This window comes from Lissotriton vulgaris, chromosome 4_1 (assembly GCF_964263255.1).
Source record: "Lissotriton vulgaris chromosome 4_1, aLisVul1.2, whole genome shotgun sequence".
NCBI lineage: Eukaryota > Metazoa > Chordata > Amphibia > Caudata > Salamandridae > Lissotriton > Lissotriton vulgaris.
In genome coordinates this window covers 15,626,698-15,638,964 of record NC_141691.1, presented here as the reverse complement: position 1 = coordinate 15,638,964, position 12,267 = coordinate 15,626,698, and the positions used below count along the sequence as shown (strand labels likewise).

Below are 12,267 nucleotides of genomic sequence, written 5' to 3'. Positions count from 1 at the left end.
CAATTGAAAATTGCTAATGCACCGCAAGAGACAGCACTTCACTCCCTACACTCACGTAAGCTATTGGAGGTGGTATAAAACCCACATTAAGGATGTGCATGAAGGTGCAAAACCACCTGAGTTTCAAGGTTCCATGGATTGAGTGAACATTTAACTCTTAGGTAATAAAAACTCAGGGCCTGATTCACAAAAAATAAGATTACACATTATTATAAGTTTACATTTTTATGAAATTCTACAAGGAATTTTAAGAGTAGTATGTTTACGAGTGAGCAGTCTCTGCACTCATTGCAGAGACTCCACACAATAAAGATAGGCAGTCATAAAGATATTACTATTAAAATTCCATTGTGAATTCTTAAAAATATAAACTTACACTAAAGTAAATCAGGCCCTAAGAGATTAAGTTGGAGAATGTCCACTGGGTAGATAAGCCGAGTAGACTTGCCCTCACGAAATTCTACATTTTTATGGAAAAGAAGACATTGTGAGGACTGCAATAGTCCTGTCTAATATCTATTTTCAAAGCTTTGAATGTTCTTTCTTCCAATACATTGCACTACTACAGACTCACATTCCATTTAGTCACTGAAATTAGAAAATCAAGTACCGATGGATGCAACTTCTGATCTGTGCACTTGATATGACTATGTCTGACAGTAGATACCCCGATTATTACCTCCCCCTAATACTTTATATCTTCTTATTGAATCTCCAGGTCTCAATAGCTTTTTATGATTTTCCCCCAATATATGAGTCAAGAATGACATGTCCACACTAGGAACTGATTTGTGGGTACATTAAAAGGTTGCACTTGGACTTGCCATACCGCAACCTTTTAGCAGTTGTTTGCAAAACATCTCTCTCAATTCTAAACGGGTAAATGTTTCTACTAAGATGATCAAAATATGGTGATTCCTCTCTGAGCTGGGAAGTGATATTATTGCTAAATAAAAGATGCCTTGTTATAGATTGGTTGGAACCTTCTGAAACATGATTCCGAGGAAAACTGAAAACTCTCCTCTTCGCCCGCATCTGATCCCCCTCTCTCCCCCCTCCCTGGCCCTGTTCTTTTTCCCCTGCATTCACTCCTCCAGGTTCCTTTGCAGTTTTCAGCTCGGGGACACTCTGTTTTGAGTAACCAGGCGCTCTACAAATGGCTTCTATTCTATTCTATTCTATATGACAGGACTGGCTTCTGTCAATCGAAAGTACTGCCAATTATATTTTCACTCTTCTGCAGCCATCAAGCACTGTGGCCTTGTCTTCTTGTTCTACAATGCTTTTGAGTTTATTCCACTACCAATGGAAAAGGCTATAGAGATGGTTGATATGTCTTGAGCACAATATGTATCTGTGCATTTGCTTGATTATAATTTCCACATTATGACTTCCTGAACTTTCCAGGCATTTTGTTTAGGTTTGCCAAATGAGGTGAGGTACTCACTAGAGACTTGAACCTGGTATTGAACTTCCAGAAAGACAGGTTGGTGAAGTGCTATTTAAAGTCATGGACCTTTTTTAAAAGCTTGAAAAGAGGTATTAAGTCTCTGGGAATACAAGATGTGTGGACAGAACTATTAGGCAACACTAGGAATTTTTAATTTTGTCTCACATGTACACTGTGCTTATTCATAAATTCATAAATTCAGTATATCTACATCAGTAATGCCCTTTTTTCAAATGCATGGTTTCTGTACGCACGATTGTCACATTGCGCCAAAATACTGTTTCATTACCTCTTTTATTTTAACAAGACCCTCAACAGCTATCTTAAGAGATCCCATTTTAAGGTTGACCTCACCTTCAAGATCAAATACTCTTTCTCTCCTAATGATCCTGGGAGAGGTGGTGCTGAGGACTAATTAATACGCCTTTAAGAAAGAAATCTGAGCAAACGTAGGGCTCACAACGGTCATGGATGGGATGAAGAAGCTCACAACAAGGAAAGGGAAGAGTTGGAGTAAAAGCTTACATTTTCAGAACAGGTGTAAGGAGCTAGAGCTCCACATATGAATTTAATGATCATAAGACTAAGCAAGCAAAAATGACTCTTCAGTTACTCGATAAAATATGATATGATCATCACACTAATATTGCCACATTTTTAGCTTGTCATTTGAGACAAACAACCAAAATGACTATCTCACCAAAATGTGATGTCCTGCAGGTAAGACTCTTATCTCAGACGTAGACATGCTCAATACTTTCCTGAAGAACGTATCTTCATTGTACTCGGGAGATTCCCCGTCTGACCAAGACCAATTAAACTACCTATGCTCTTCCCTCAAGCCTTACTTTGCTCATTGGAAACATATTTAAGCTTACAGGAGCGAGTTTTACAAAATATTCATTAATGTCTTTGTTTTGAGGTTGACTTAGCTTTCCATTACCTATTTTGACAATTAAACGGTGGCATCCACTATGAGAACAGCAATTATCTCCCTCATACCTAAGCCAGGAAAGAAGCGTAGGCTGTGCCAAAATGATAGCCTATTATCCTTTTAAACTGAGAAACAAGGTTATTTATGAAGATTCTTGAGAACGACTTGGAGGCTCTTCTACCAGTTATTATCCAGCCAAATTATTAGATTTTACAAACTGTTGCCAGACACACAAAAGTGTTAGGCGCGTAATACTCAACCTTATTGAGAAGATCAACTGGAAATCAATACTGGTTGCCCCAATCTTGCTGGATGTAGAGATTGCTTTTCCTTAGTGTGGACGGACGCTTTCAATATAAGGTGGTCTGTGGGCTGAGCTTGGGCTCTAGCTTCATATCTACAGTGACATCAGGATCTATTTGCCTACACTAGAATAAGCCGAAATGGGGGCCTCAAGAAACCTATCAAGCGAGCTAGAGACAAGCAACTCAGAGGTCCCCTACCCCTTAAAATTACCATTACCATACCATACAAAACATCTACTGGGCTAGCCATTGATTTAATGGGTCCTGTTGAGCTCAGATGTCCAGAATCTATTCCTCTTCGCTGGCATTGTTCTCCTCATCTTATCCTCCCCGGGCCCTCCTTCCCACAAATAGTGAGTCAACCGGAAGTGTTTGAAAGGGTGGCAAGGCTCAACAAATCTCATTCTCTCCTGGGTAGACTTTAATGCATTGAAGATGTCACTACCATTTTGATGGATGACCCAATCTATCAGTTATTTGGGAGCTAACATTACTCAGGTAATGTTTTATTATAATATTAGGTGTAGCACTTGCACTTTATCTTTAAAGGCTCCCTATATGTTATGGATAAAGCATGGGCCCTTATGGAAGGGAACTTACAAGTAAGATCTTTGGGTCTTCCTTGAGGTCCAAGGAATACAGGCCCATGAACATACACATAAGCAACCCACAGAACACACCCCCTTGGTCTAGGACAGTGTTTTTAAAAATGCCCGTACTTTTTTATTGTTCACACCAGTCCTAAATGAAGGACAGTTAGTCCAATGATGAGAAGAGAGGTGTATGAACTCCAATTTGTTTAAGCAGTGTGAGTTTATTGACTGCATCCCTCTCGATAGAGGGTGGAGAGACAGTCCTTAAGTGAGGGAGAATGGAATAAAGGCTAACCAAAGAAATTGTTATTTCTTACAATATTTGTAATAAAGTGAATGAATACAAATCTTTGTATCTTTAATGCCTATATGTTTTTCTCTGATTTAATGGGACATTCATTCATGTTCTAGTGACATTCAGTTCAATTAATAATAGTCCAATCCCTTTGCCTATAACTTCTCAACAGAATACTTCCAATGGTGGCCAGATAAAGCAAGGGCCATCAAAGGAAGGACTTCCTCCCATCTACCCTATTTAGAGCAAAACCTGGGTTCTAAGATCCATAAAAATAATTATGACCATGTCACCCTGGAAGAAAACTCCCAGCATGTGGGACCATTCATTTTTTTTAAATCCAAACTTCTTAACTTTTTTGAAAGTTACAAATTTGCTAGTCAGCTGGATAAATAGTAAATGTGTTATGCTATATTCAGGGCTGCTGTGTGCGAAATCTTTACTATTTAGCCAGCGCTTTGGTATATAATTATGTTCTACTGCTATGTAAATGACCGCCAGCCAAACAGTGCAGAATCTCCACTGTTTAGCCAGTGACAGTGACAGTGACAGGGGAAATAATTACTTTTTTTTACTATTTGCGCAGCCTCCAGCTTATTAGTAGTTAAAAATCTATGTAATTTATCCACCAAATGGATAGTTATGTTTCCCTGCTATTTTCAAGCCTACTGGCCAAAACATAAATCATTTCTACTTTTTCACCAGCAACCAAGTAAACAGCAGAAAACATTCACTATTTACTTAGTGGCTCGGTGAATAGCTGCTACTAAAATTCAAGGTTGAAAATGTGGGATGGTGTAAACTATTGAAATGTCACTTAGAAATATTCTAAGAGTTCTGAGAATGTTGAGTGCTCCACTGAGACAGTGAAAGGGCAGTGTGATTCTGGGCAAATAGTACATCATCTATATTATTTAGTCATGGGTCGGCTAAATAGTGAAGTGTTTTTTCTAGTTGCATGACTACTGCCCAAACAACGCAGGATACTTACTATTTAGCCAGCAGCTGTGTAAGCAGTGAAGTTTCTCTGTTATTTTCAAGGCCACCAGAAAAATAGTAAATGTTTTATGCTATTTCATTACAGGCCATTAAGTAGCAGAGAAATTCATGGAAGATATACTTGTTGTTTAGTATTTCCCCATTGTTGACTGATTAGAGTCTATGGGGCCTTCATGTATGATTGTTGAACATCTCTGAGGAATTTTTCTCTTTAACAGATCAAGTCGTTATTATCAATATATACATGATGCCTCTGTCCAACATCATCCGCACACACAACATTAATATACTACTGATGCACAACTCATACTTTCCCTCTTGGATGAGACCTCAAATACAAGACACAAGTTCACCGACTGCACAACTGAAGTTGGCAACAGTAAATAATGAATATTTTCTGACATTTTCAAGGCAACTTGCCAGTTACTATACAGTTTCTAATACATAGCCAAAGTCCATGTAAATAGCAGAGAAAATCATAGAAGCTACACTGTTTTTTAGTATTACCTCCTTCTTATCGGACAAGATTACATAAGGTAACGTTTATATGTGAATGATGGACATCTCTCCAGGATTTTTCTCTTAAACTGATTAAGTCATAATTGACGTAACATGCACATTACTGGATTTTCCCTGCTGTATTTCTTGGAGATGGTGAAGCTAAGCACTGGTTGATTTCAGCACCAATATCACCGATACACGGAGGGGGTGAGGGGAGGCGGGTGGGGTTGCCTCTGATTGTTCTTGAAACAATGTAAAAAAAACATTGTTGGCTCCTGTATCAGTTTATTTAAATTATCCAGTTACTATCATTGGCTAGTTGTATATAGTGCATCTGATTTTATTGTTTCTATGACGTAGGGTATGACAGTGATCAATCAATCAATCACTTCATCTGTATAGCGCACTACTCACCCGGGAGGGTCTCAAGGCGCTGGGGGAGGGGAAAGTTACTGCTCGAACAGCCAGGTCGTGAAGTTCCTTCCTGAAGGGGAGATGGTCTTGGGTTCGCCGAAGGTGGGTGGGGAGGGAGTTCCACGTCTTGGCTGCCAGGTAGGAGAAGGATCTTCCTCCGGCGGTGGCTCTGTGGATGCGTGGTACGGTGGCTAGTGCGTGGCCGGTCGATCGTAGCTGGCGGGTGAGCGTGCAGAAGGTCATGCGGTCGTTGAGGTACTTGGGGTTCAGGTCGTGGGGAGTCTTTTTTGAAGTTTCGCTGTGGTTCCGGCGTAGAGGGTGTTCCCGTAGTCCAGTCGGCTGGTGATGAGTGCCTGGGTGACCGTCTTTCTGGTTTCCAAGGGGATCCATCTGAAGATCTTGCGGAGCATGCGCAGGGTGGTGTAGCACGAGGATGAGACGGCGTTGAATTGTCTGGGCATTGACAGGGAGGAGTCCGGGATGAAGCCCAGGTTGCGTGCGTGGTCCGTCGGTTTGGGAGCAGTGCCCAGGGCCGGGGGCCACCAGGAGTCGTCCCAGGCGGAGGGTGATGATCCCAGGATGAGGACTTCCGTATTGTCTGAGTTCAGTTTAAGGCGGCTGTTCCTCATCCAGTCAGTGACGCTTTCCATCCCTTTGTGTAGGTTGGCTCTGGCGGTGGTGGGGTCGCTGGTGAGGGAGAGGATGAGCTGGGTGTCGTCATAGAAGGAGATGATGTTGAGGTTGTGCTGGCATGCAATGGCTGCGAGGGGGCTCATGTAGACGTTGAAGAGGGTTGGGCTGAGTGAGGATCCTTGTGGTACACCGCAGATGACGTCGGTGGCCTCGGATCTGAACGGAGGGAGGCGGACTCTCTGGGATCTTCTGGTGAGGAACGAGATGATCCATTCCAGCGCTTTTTCTCAAATTCCGATGTTGTTGTTGTTGCTAGAGCTCGGTGGCAGAGGGTGTCGAATGCCGCAGAGAGGTCCAGGAGAATGAGGGCCGCTGTTTCCCAGTTGTCGATCAGGGTTCTGATGTCATCGGTGGCTGCGATCAGGGCGGTCTCAGTGCTGTGGTTGGCCCGAAACCTGGACTGCAAGGGGTCGAGGGATCCATTAGTCTCGAGGAAGGCGGCCAGCTGTTTGTTGATGGTCTTCTCAAATACTTTGGCTGGAAAAGGAAGGAGCGAGATGGGACGGTAGTTCTTGAGGTCGGTGGGGTCCGCCGTTGGTTTCTTCAGGAGGGCGGTGAGCTCGGCGTGCTTCCAGCTCTCCGGGAAGGTGGCTGTGTGGAAGGAGGAGTTGATGGTGTCTCGGAGATGGGGTGCGATGGTGGCGTCGGCTTTGTTGAAGACGTGGTGTGGGCACGGGTCGGTTGGTGATCCGGAGTCGATGGAGTTCATCGTGCGGGTGGTGTCTTTGGTGCTGATCGGGGTCCAGTTGCAGAGGGTGTTGGTGGCGGGCGTTGGTTCAGTGGTAGGGTGCGTGGTCTGTGCATCGAAGCTGTTGTGTATGTCGGCGATCTTGCGGTGGAAGAACGAGGCGAGTGAGTTGCAGAGGTCTTGCGAGGGAGTGATGTCCTTGTTTCCGGCATTGGGGTTGGAGAACTCGTTGATGATACTGAAGAGTTCCTTGCTGTCGTGGGTGTTGTTGTTGCCCAGTCGTTCTTTGAGTGCCGTCTTCTTGGTGGCACGGATCAGCTGATGGTGTTTGCAGATGGCGTGCTTGAGGGCGGTCCTGTTGTCTGTGGTGTGGTCGAGCCACCAGGCTTTCTCGAGGGTGCGGCAGTTCTTTTTGGATTCCTTGAGTTCGTCGGTGAACCAGAGGTTTTCTTGCTGCTGTGTCTGATGGGAGGGTTCTTTAGTGGTATGAGGTCATCGGCGCAGCCGGTCAGCCACTTGGTGAAGTTGCTGGCTGCTTCGTTGGGGTCCGTTGTGCTGGTGGGAGTGTTCTGGCTGAGGGAGGCGGTGAGCTGCTCGGCGGCGATCTTGCTCCAGCATCGGCGGGGGACCTGTTGCGGGTGGTGGTGGGTCATAGTTTTTTTGAAGCTGAAGTGGACGCAGCTGTGGTCGGTCCAGTGGAGTCCGGTGGCGTGGCTGAAGGAGATGTGCTTGCTGGATGAGAAGACTGGGTCAAGCGTGTGGCCGGCGTAGTGGGTGGGGGTGTTCACTAGTTGCTTGAGTCCGAGGTTGGCGAGGTTGTCCAGCAGGGCGGTGGTGTTTCTGTCGTTGTTGTTCTCCAGGTGAAAGTTGAGGTCTCCTAGGAGGATGTAGTTGGCTGAGGGAAGGGCGTGCGGGCTGATGAAGTCTGCGATGTCTTCGCTGAATTGTGTGCGTGGTCCCAGTGGTCTGTAGATGAGGGTACCATGGAGGGTGGTCTTGGGGTCAGTGTATATCTGGAAGTGCAGGTGTTCGGCTGCGGTGAAGGTTTCGTCGGAGTTAGTTGAGATGCGGATGGTGTTCTTGTGTACAATGGCGATGCCTCCTCCCGTCTGGTTGACGCGGTCCTTCCGGGTGATCTTGTATCCGTCCGGGATTGCTATGGCAATGTCGGGCGCTGAGGAGGTGTTCATCCAGGTTTCGGTGAGGAAGGCGACGTCAGGTGCTGTCATGTCAAGTAGGTCCCAGAGTTCCACGGCGTGCCTGTGGATGGAGCGGGTGTTGAGCAGGATGCACTTCAGGTGGTTGCTGCCGGTGCAGGGCTTGGCGGTGGCCGTGCAGGTCCGGTAGCAGGAGAAACGGCAGGCTTGGCAGGCGAAGGGTCCGTGGGTGCGTCTCTGGGTGGCTTGGTAGCAGGCAGGGTTCCGGCCAGTGTTGAGTGCGTTGAGTGTTGCGGCGTCGTAGGTCCGTCGGTTGTCTTGCTGCGGCGGGGGCCAGGGGTCCTGGCACTGGGCGCGGTCCAGGCACGGACGGGCGCAGACGGGCTTACCTTTGGCACATCTTCGGCGCTCAATCGGTGCTCCCGCTGCGCGCGGTCGCTCAGGGGGAGTCAAAAGTAAGGAGCCGGGAGGGAGGAGCAGCTGGGAGGCGGGAGCGGGCGGCGAATGGAGTCGCAGGGGCGCGGCGTCGCAGGGAGGCAGTGGCGGGAAATCCAAGGGTCTGCGGGCAGCGGGGATCCCAGGAGCTGCAGGCGGCGCTCGAGGGAAATTGCAGGCAGGTGACCGCTCAGCTCTCCTCAGGGCTTGGTCGGTCCACAGTGGACACCTTCTCATAAAGGCTGCAGTGCATAGTTTATTGGTGCAGATTCATTCTTGATATATCTCCACTGAAGACAAAAAGAAGAAATATTGATCACACCTGAGGTGCAAATTACCTCTTCCTGATTCTCATTTCAATTACAATAGTCAGATCTCAACATTTGCACATTTTTATGATCAAGGGATAGGTAAATAATAAACCAGAACTGAGAATAAACATGATATTATTCAGAGTAATAGAGTTTTACCATTATTTTGAAAGGTTCATTGTATAAAAATATGTTCTCACAATAGCAATGTTTCTCCACACCTTGCTGCAGTTGGTAATTTTCTACACTACACATTCCCAATGCTAACAGAGACTATGAAACAAATCTGAGGATCTTCTGCAATATAAGTGCCACATACCCGAGGAGAAGGTCTTGTTCAGTAGAGGAAATACCCGTCTAACAGAGTCTTCGATAAAAGCTGATTCCCGCCCAACATATTTGCTCATCAGTGACTGAGGCTCCAGGTAGCAATTATGGAGCTCCTGCAGTTCCGAAAACGATGCCATTCTGTATGAGAAAAACTGTCAATGTTCACTATTTCAATGCATGTTTCTACTTTTATACTGTATAATCTAACTTTTAGATTTTTGATAAATAGATTCAACTCAGTTTCAATATGCATGTGTCCAAAACTCATGCCAAATTCAATGTTTACTTGTAGTCAGACATCATGAGAGAGAAGTTTGTAAACAGTTCATCATGTTTGTCAAGCATAATGTTGTTAACCATAACACAATGGAAATGAGGTAGGCATATTTCACATTGCCACTGTTGTTGTGAATAGCATTTTACAATCCGGTTTTGATTTTCAGTAAAAATTGAATGTTATCATTTAATGAAGTAGGACATAATACAAATCACAAGATAAAGGAATATTTTTTCAATTCAAATCTTAATTTCGGTTAGAACAATCATAAAAGAATGAAATACAGTACAATAAATTCAACTTCCATCATAATCAAGTAGATGTCAATACATGGGTAAAAAGTTTAATATGTGAATAGGCTATGGTCTCAATACAGAGTTATCTCTAAGGGGACCCACAGTTTTACCAGACATTAAAAGTTTACCAAACACTATTTTAATCCGTCCAACACCTTCGTACAGATGCACACATCGATGGGAGAGGAAATACAATATTACATTTTTTAGAATAATTATAATAAATATTATTAAAAAAAAGTACCAGAAAGTATTATTTAATAATGGTAAAAATATTATAAAAACTGTACAATATTTAAAATCATAACAGTTTATAAGGTATTACACCCGATACATATTAAAACTAAAGTATAATAATAATACGTCGGTACAAAACCACTGCTCTATGCTTAATTACATTCAATCAATGACATTTTAAGACCAGAGTGTCTTATCCTTACTTATCCAAGTATTAGCTACTACATTTTTAAGCCATGTTTTTTTCGGATCATCGCCATAGCAAGGAAAAAGCGGCTCACCTTTAAACACCCTTTCCCATTTCTTAATGTGCCGAAAGCCTAAAAGATGACAGATGGGTTTAATCCACTTTTTCCTGGTCTGAAGGTATGCCGGGCACAAAAATAAAACATGGGCCTTGTCCTCCCTAAGACCCATATCGCACAATTCACAGGTTTCTTGGAGAACATTCCCTATGGGGCCTTTATTATAAGCCCATTTTGATGTGTTAGATTTGATTTGTAGAATGCCGTAATGGTACTTTAAATACAGTGATTTTGCCATAGTAGGCAACATTTTATCCATAAAGCATTCAAATCTACTTTCAGTTTTTACATCAAAAAACTTGAGGGTCAGTGCTCCACCTTTAGAATTTTGTGATGAGCAGTTATGAACGTATTTCCAGTACCTTGTCCTTAACTTTTTTTTATAGGATTGAGTTAGGGAGTCAGGATCTGTCCAAAAGTAGTATAGACCCAGCTTTAAAAACCAATTTTCAATATGAGTTAACCATGGCAACTGAGTTGTGTTCTTTATTTGCATTACTTCATTTAATGCTTCTCTGTAGTCCACTAATTCGTCCGTAGACCACAGACGAATCCAGTATAATAGTGGACGTAGGGTGGCATGGTCGTAGGAACGGCTTACATTCAGGTCCCAGAAAAGAGGTATTAAGGGGGTGCAGCCTGGAACCTCTAATAGTTGTCTAAAAAAGCTGTTTTCGTGTATTGAAAAGGCATTTCTTACTACATAATCCCACAATTACGCCCCGTATAAAGTAGCCGACTGAGCTTTATATTTAAAAAGCTCAATTGCAGGTGATACGGTTCTAGTATAGCTGTTCTTATGCCTTCTAATTATAGGGGTCTGATTTTGTGATAAAATTAGTTTAGGCTTTTCAATTTGCGGCTTCCAATTCAATTTTATATCTAGTGTAATACCCAAGTATTTAAAATTATACACCTGTTCGATATTTTCATTAATAACAGTACAAATGTTATTAAAACCCTTGTGGGGGCTACTCGTCATAACCTTTGTTTTGGACAAATTAATTTCAAGGTTTTTTTTCCAAAAAATAGGATCGGAAATTGTTAAGCAAGTTCTGTAAGCCTTTTGGGGTCTGGGAGATTAAAATGGTGTCATTGGCAAATAACAAAGCCGGAACGGCATGGCCACAGAACTTGGGAGAGTCATGCTCGCAGCCCAAGAGGGTGTCCGGAATGTCATTAACATAAAGAGAGAATAGAGTCGGCGCCAGCACGCAACCTTGCCTGACACCTCTCTTTATGTCTATTCTCTCTGTTAGTACTCCATTGGGGCCCCACTTCACTCTTGCGTAGTTTCCCTCATGTAGCCTAATAAGTTGTTTGAGAATTTCCCCGGGGAACCCCAGATCCCTTAACAATGTCCACAGCTTTCCCCTGGGGGCCAAATCAAAGGCCGCTCTGAGGTCCACAAAAGCTACATATAAATGAGAGTTCCTTATATTAATATATTTCCATATCAAACAAAAAAATCCAAGAACTTGATCTACAGTGCTAATGTTAGCTCTAAAACCATCCTGGTATTTTGATAAAATAGAGTTTTCCTTAATCCACAAATTTAACTTGCTTAGTACTTGACGAGCAAAGACCTTTTGAAGGACATCTATCAAACTAATAGATCTGTAATGTGCTGGGTTAAGCCTGTCTCCCTTTTTAAAAATAGTCACAATTTCTGCTCCCCGCCAGGTCTCCGGGATTGAGGCACCTCTCTCAATCTCGTTGCTGAGTAGATTAATATACGGAGCCCACAACAGGTTCTCATGTTTCCAAAGATCTCCCGGTATTTTATCTGGACCTGGTGCTTTACCCTGTTTGATTGCATTTATAGCTGTTATAGAATCAATCAGACTAAATGTTAAAGGTGTCTTGCATAGGTTTGATCCTATGTCTTCCTCTGTGCACTCCTCATCATTTTCACCGCATGAATACAACGCGCAGGAATGTTTAACCCAGATATTTTCTTCCAGAAACGTGTCCCTGGATGGTGTCCCTTCTTTCTTGCCCCTAGCAATAAGATTCCAGAACGAGGTCTGGTCTTTTAATTTACATG

The 12,267-nt window shown here is 43.5% G+C and overlaps 1 protein-coding gene across 1 annotated transcript in view; it reads right to left on the bottom strand.

Annotated features, from left to right (window-relative positions):
* The window catches only part of LOC147718227 (nicotinamide N-methyltransferase-like), a 106,544-nt gene extending 97,275 nt beyond the window's left edge, over positions 1-9,269 (bottom strand). The window contains exon 1 of the mRNA XM_086918238.1: positions 9,095-9,269. Within this exon, the coding sequence (XP_086774364.1) occupies positions 9,095-9,242 (148 nt within the window). The 5' untranslated portion in view covers positions 9,243-9,269. The remainder of the gene's footprint in view (positions 1-9,094) is intronic.
* Between the last annotated feature and the right edge of the window lie 2,998 nt (positions 9,270-12,267).